Source organism: Hippopotamus amphibius, chromosome X (genome assembly GCF_030028045.1).
Source record: "Hippopotamus amphibius kiboko isolate mHipAmp2 chromosome X, mHipAmp2.hap2, whole genome shotgun sequence".
NCBI classification, from domain to species: Eukaryota; Metazoa; Chordata; class Mammalia; order Artiodactyla; family Hippopotamidae; genus Hippopotamus; species Hippopotamus amphibius.
In genome coordinates, this window is record NC_080203.1 from 18,201,963 (window position 1) to 18,207,104 (window position 5,142).

The window sequence follows — 5,142 nt, forward strand, 5'->3', positions numbered from 1 at the left end:
AAATTAAAGTATAGTGGATTGGCTGTCCCGGTTTTCTGAGGAGACAGTGGAGGAAAGGGGATGGTGTAACTGGGCAGAGCGTTCAGGGTGGACCTTCTGTGCAGAATCAGCACAGCAGTCCAGACCCTCTGGGACTCCACTCCCCTGCTCTAGCGCATTCTGCAAAAGGATCCCTGGAGAGCAGCGCCTTCCAAAGCTCTCAAGTCCTGGGGCTCGCTTCTTGGGAGTCCGAGAGGAGGCGGGGCTTGCCGGCGGGGCGGGTCCCGGGGGCGGGGCAGGTCCCGGGGGCGGGGCCGAGTAGGCAGCAGCAGCTCTGTGGAGCCCGGCAAGGGGCGTGGCCACGCTGGGGGCGCAGCTAGGCTGGCGGCCGCCACTCCGAGAGCAGGCGAGGGGGCGGAGCTGTCCCTGGGCGGCTGAGGCGGGGCCTTGGCTGGGGCCGGGGCTGCTGCTGCAGCTGGAGCCCAGCCTGGGAGGGGAGACCGAGGGCGGGGCGCGGCAAGGCGGGGCGGGCGAGGACCAGAGGGCTGCTGGCAGGCGGCTCAAGGCCTCGCGTCCACCTGCCCGCCCGCTCCCGCTGCAGTCTGTCCCGGGTCTGCGCCGGCCCTGGCCCATGGCGGCGTCAGCGGCCCTGTCCGCAGCGGCGGCGGCGGCGGCCCTGTCGGGCCTGGCGGTGCGGCTGTCGCGCTCGGCCGCGGCCCGCGGCTCGTACGGCGCCTTCTGCAAGGGGCTCACGCGCACGCTGATCACCTTCTTCGACCTGGCCTGGCGGCTGCGCATGAACTTCCCCTACTTCTACATCGTGGCCTCGGTGATGCTCAACGTCCGCCTGCAGGTGCGGATCGAGTGAGCATCCGCGGCAACCTCAGCCCGGCCGCGACGGCAGGGGCACCAGCATGAAGGACCGCGGGGCCCGGGGCCGCCGGCACTCCGCGGGGGAAGGAGGAGGGGCGGCCCGCGCCCCCGGGCCCTAGATCTGCGCGGAGGACCGAGCCCCGTGCCCCCGCTCCTGCCACCCTTGACGCGGCCAGTGCTGAACTGCACAGAAGCTCGTGAAACGGGCCCTTTCCATCGAACTCGAGAAAATTATTTGCCTGCGGCCGACCTGTTGCCTCACCTTGGCCGAAGCGGGGAGCAGAAGGAAGAAATTCTGCAGCAGGTACCTGAAGGACTGGCCCTGACCAAAGCGGTAGGAGGCCAGAGGTTGGACTTTCGGAGGGAGGGAGGTGGTTGCCATGACGTCTAGATGACCAGGCCCCTCGGCGGTTTGAGGGAGACGTGGAAGGGGCCCGAGGAAGCCAGCCCGGAAAGCTGCCGAGCCGAGAGCAGGCAAGACAGGGCGGACGAAGGCCCTCCAGACTCCCTTGTCACAGTTCCAAGATGGGGGTGAGGGGCGACGGCCTGGGCATCTTGGAGGGTCAGCCCATCACCTCCCGCCCACGGCCCCGGCGGTGTCACCTGAACACGGGGGAGTGGAGGAAATGGGCTTGGGGAGGCCCGGGGAGGGCCCTGAAGGAGAAAAGATGCTGCCACCCTTGTCCTCCATCCCCCTGGGAGGCAGCCTGGAAGGATGGTGTTCTTGGCCAAAGGCCAGGTCTGTCTCTTTCTCAGCCCTTCACAAAACTGCCTCCTGCCCGGTCTCTGGGGCCAGGGGACTGCTCTCTGCCTGCTCCTGCTGTCCCTGTTGCTCCCATCCCCACTCTCCCAGGGCATCCTCCAAAGCTCTGCATCTGGGGACCGGGAAGAGTGGGAAAGATGGGTTCCGCCCCGGCCCTCCCCCCATCTCAGCCACGCTCCCTCCAGCTCCTCCCAGTGCCCTCCCAGTGCCACAGAATGCGGTCCTCTAGCTCTGGACGACCTCCAGCAGCCCCCGTGTCCCAAAGGATTTGGGGAAGTGGGAATCTCCTTGAGTGGAGGGCAGCTCTCAGGCTGCGGTGGAGAGCAGATGGAGAAGGGGCTTGTAGAGGAGGCAACACTTGGGGAGACAGGGACCTCTCTGGGTGGGGAGCAACTCTCAAGTCCCGATCTCTTTCTTTCTCTCACGAACTGGTGTTTATAGGAGGTGGCCCGCACCTTCTCTGGTCTTGCGAAGAGAGTCAGATCCCTGCCCGGGGCGCCCCTGACCCTAGAGCTGCCTGGGGAGCAGCTGAGAGAAGGGCCTGATCCATGTGTAGAGAAAGGGCCTTCCAGGCAGAGACCCTGAGGGGTGGGGTTGCCCAGTGGTCTGGCTCTGGCATGGGGAAGGAAGGACGGACCTAGTGACACTCTGGGGAGGTCTGTCCTCCCCACCTACTGGGGCTCTGGGAGGGGAGGGTTTTGCCCTTGTCACAGAGAAAAGAAGTGGTGGAGCTGAATCTGCCTCTCGGCCTGCACTCCCCCAGCTGCCCTCCATTCTTCTGGAAGACTTAGGACATTGGGATGGGAGGGGTGCACAGGCTCCCTGGGGACCTAGAGACAGAGGGACCCATGGTAGGGAAGGTAGGGTGTATGGGAGGTCACAGGGAAGACCAGGGGGACAGTCTGAGCTGAGATGGGAAGAGGAGCGATGAGTCCCAGAACCCCGTGGGGAGCAAGGCCCTCCCCCACTGAGCTGGACCTCCCCATCCCTCCCCCAATCCCACCCAAGGCCTGACCAAGGGCTCCTCAGGGTTGAGTGGCACAGGCTTCTCAGTTTGGGTGGTGGGGTCAGGAGGGTGGGGGTGCTGGGTGGGTCCTGGGGACCTGGTGTAAGCAGGAGGGGAAGGGATAATGGTGGCTGACACCCACGCATGACCCCATGTCTCTGTCCCCAGGCTGGCCCCCTGCCCAGGATCGCATGGGAGAGGCTCCTCTGGATGGGCCGGCATTGGTCCTGGAGGGCCTGGCTGCGCTGCTGACTGGCGCACCCGGAGCGGTGCAGAGGGGAGCCGGGAGAGACCCTGGCCCTCACCCCCCACCCGGTCCCACATCTGCTCGGCCACTGGTTGCTCGTGGTCCACGACGTACTCAGAGTTCCTGGGACGGAGAACCACAGCAGCCTGGTTGCCCCTCCCCCGCCCCGGGACCGAGCGGCCGAGCCTCACCACGTGCCCCCCTCAGCCGCCCAGCTGGAGCCCGGGTCCTGTGGCCGCACAGGCTGCTGTCCACCCCAGCCTGAGAGCCGATGAAGATCCCAGGGCCTGAGGCTGCACCCAGGCCACCACGTGCCCCTCGCAGATGCCACAGACGGGGCCTGAAGGCTTCCTTCCTTGTGTCAAGTCGCGCAGGAGCCCCTGGTCCTGGTGGCCCCTCCTCCACCCCGACTGTGTCTACCCAGGACCACTTCTGGGAGGCTGCCAGCCTGCGGACTGCCTCCGTGGAGCTCTGGGGACAGCCTCTGAGAGACTGACATGGGGCTGCATGGGAGGAGAGGAGAGAGGACGAGGGGCCTCCTTGGAGCTGATGGGCAGATGTGCCCCTTTCAAGCCCAGGTCTCCCCTTCTGGGCGACTCAATCCCCAGCTCCAGCCTCTTCCTGGGCCAGGCAGGGAGGAGGAGGGCCCGGGAATGGCACGAGGGAGGCTCTTCACTGACCGTGTGTGCGCGTGTGTGACTGTGCGTGTGTGTGCGTGTGTGTGTGAATGTTCCCACACGCACACGAGTGGCTGTGCATTGTAGTGGGCGTGCAGCTGTTGAGCAGGGTGAGCTGCTCAGGGTGTCCTGTCCTCCCTGGGCTCGGGGCTCACCCGGAGCTGCCTGGGGCCGTTTCCCAACAGGGAGAAAGTGTGTTGGAGCCTCAGGGTCCCCGGGCTCAGAGACCCCCTCTCTCCTGCAGAGAATCTCATCCCCTCCCCATGAGAGGGGCACGGCGGTGGCTCTGGCCGGGGCTGTCTGCGCGCAGAGGGATTGGCCGTGGGAGGGGCCGGGGACATGTCCTCAGCATGTGTTCCTGCCGCTGCCGTTCTTACCGTTTTGGCCTTGAGTAGTCCGCTGCTTCTGCTTTCCCGCCTCTTCCTCGTCCCCCCACTGGGCCCTTGCTGCTTGACGGGCTCTCAGTGCACTTTATTTATCTGCAGTCTGTTTCTCAGACAGCGGCGCTTGGACACCGACGTGAATAGGACGACGTTCACGTTTCTGTGTGTGATGAACTCTGCAGCAGTCAGCACAGTCTGGGCAGAGACATGTTCTCGTTTCCGGTGTTGTCAAAACTTGTTGTCCGTCTAAGTTAAGAAAAACGTCCTTTGAGTTCAATAAAATGGAAACTGGAGGCCTCCCGTTTCTGGTGTGGTGCCGCCTTGGAGGAGAGAGGGGCCGGTGGTGAGGAGCTGGGGGAGGGGAGCACCCTGAGGGCTCTAAGGGGGCGGGGCCGCAGCAGGGGACAGTGGCCTGTTCAGAAGGTGCTCCGAGAGCCGAGAGCCGACCTGACCTGGACCACTGCCCCCGTGAGGAGAAGGCAGCTGCATAGGCCTGGCCTAAGAGGTGGCAATATGTCCCAGTTTGTCCCATTCACAAAACTTTATTTGAATAACCAATCAACTAAGTCTTTATTTTAGAGCCTGATGTTAGAAAGCGCTTAATTCAGTTGAACCCCGAGGGTGGGCTGGGGTAGGTGAGGTGAAATGGCCTGTCTGCAGATCCTTTTGTGTCACCCGGAGGCCCCTCTGCAGCAGCAGGTGGCAAGGTCCCCCTTGCCTCCCTGGCAGCCACCAGGGAGTACCCAGTTTTGGAGAAGATCCGCCTCCGGGACTGGAAATCTGCGTCCCGTCCCCCCACCTTACACCCAGGCTGTCCTGTCAGAGAAGCCGGGGTGGGGGCTCTGAGGCTGCCGCAGGGGGAGGGTGGCCTGCCGAGGAACACAGCACCCACCTCAGAGGAAGGAAGGCCCGCAGGACCCAGGAGAGAGGTGTCCTGAGGACTCCTGGTGTGGCCACACGAGAAACACAGCCTGGGGTAAGACACCTGTTGCCAAGAGTTCCCCAGGGGTGAAAGCATCTTGACAAGAGGGCCCCTTCCACCATCTGCCACCACAGGAGGGAGGGGTGGACCCCGTCCCTGTCAGAGCCCCGAGCTTCCTGCCCCTTTGTCCGGATGGTTCTGTTCAGTCCCTGATGGTCCCACACCCGCTTCAGGGACCAGGTAGCCTGGCACAAGCAGATGGGAGAGGACGATGCAATGCCCGGGGGCCGAG

The 5,142-nt window shown here is 64.5% G+C and overlaps 1 protein-coding gene across 1 annotated transcript; it reads left to right on the plus strand.

The window, feature by feature from the left end:
- Nucleotides 1-525: 525 nt before the first annotated feature.
- On the plus strand, nucleotides 526-1,145 carry LOC130842429 (small integral membrane protein 10-like protein 2A). The gene has a single exon (XM_057719084.1). It carries the CDS (start codon nucleotides 611-613, stop codon nucleotides 845-847), a length of 237 nt encoding a protein of 78 aa, XP_057575067.1. The 5' UTR covers nucleotides 526-610; the 3' UTR covers nucleotides 848-1,145.
- The last annotated feature ends 3,997 nt before the right edge of the window (nucleotides 1,146-5,142 follow it).

Coding starts and splice junctions, on each gene's coding strand:
- LOC130842429 (XM_057719084.1), top strand. CDS start 611: ATGGCGGCGTCAGCGGCCCTGTCCGCAGCGGCGGCGGCGGCGGCCCTG.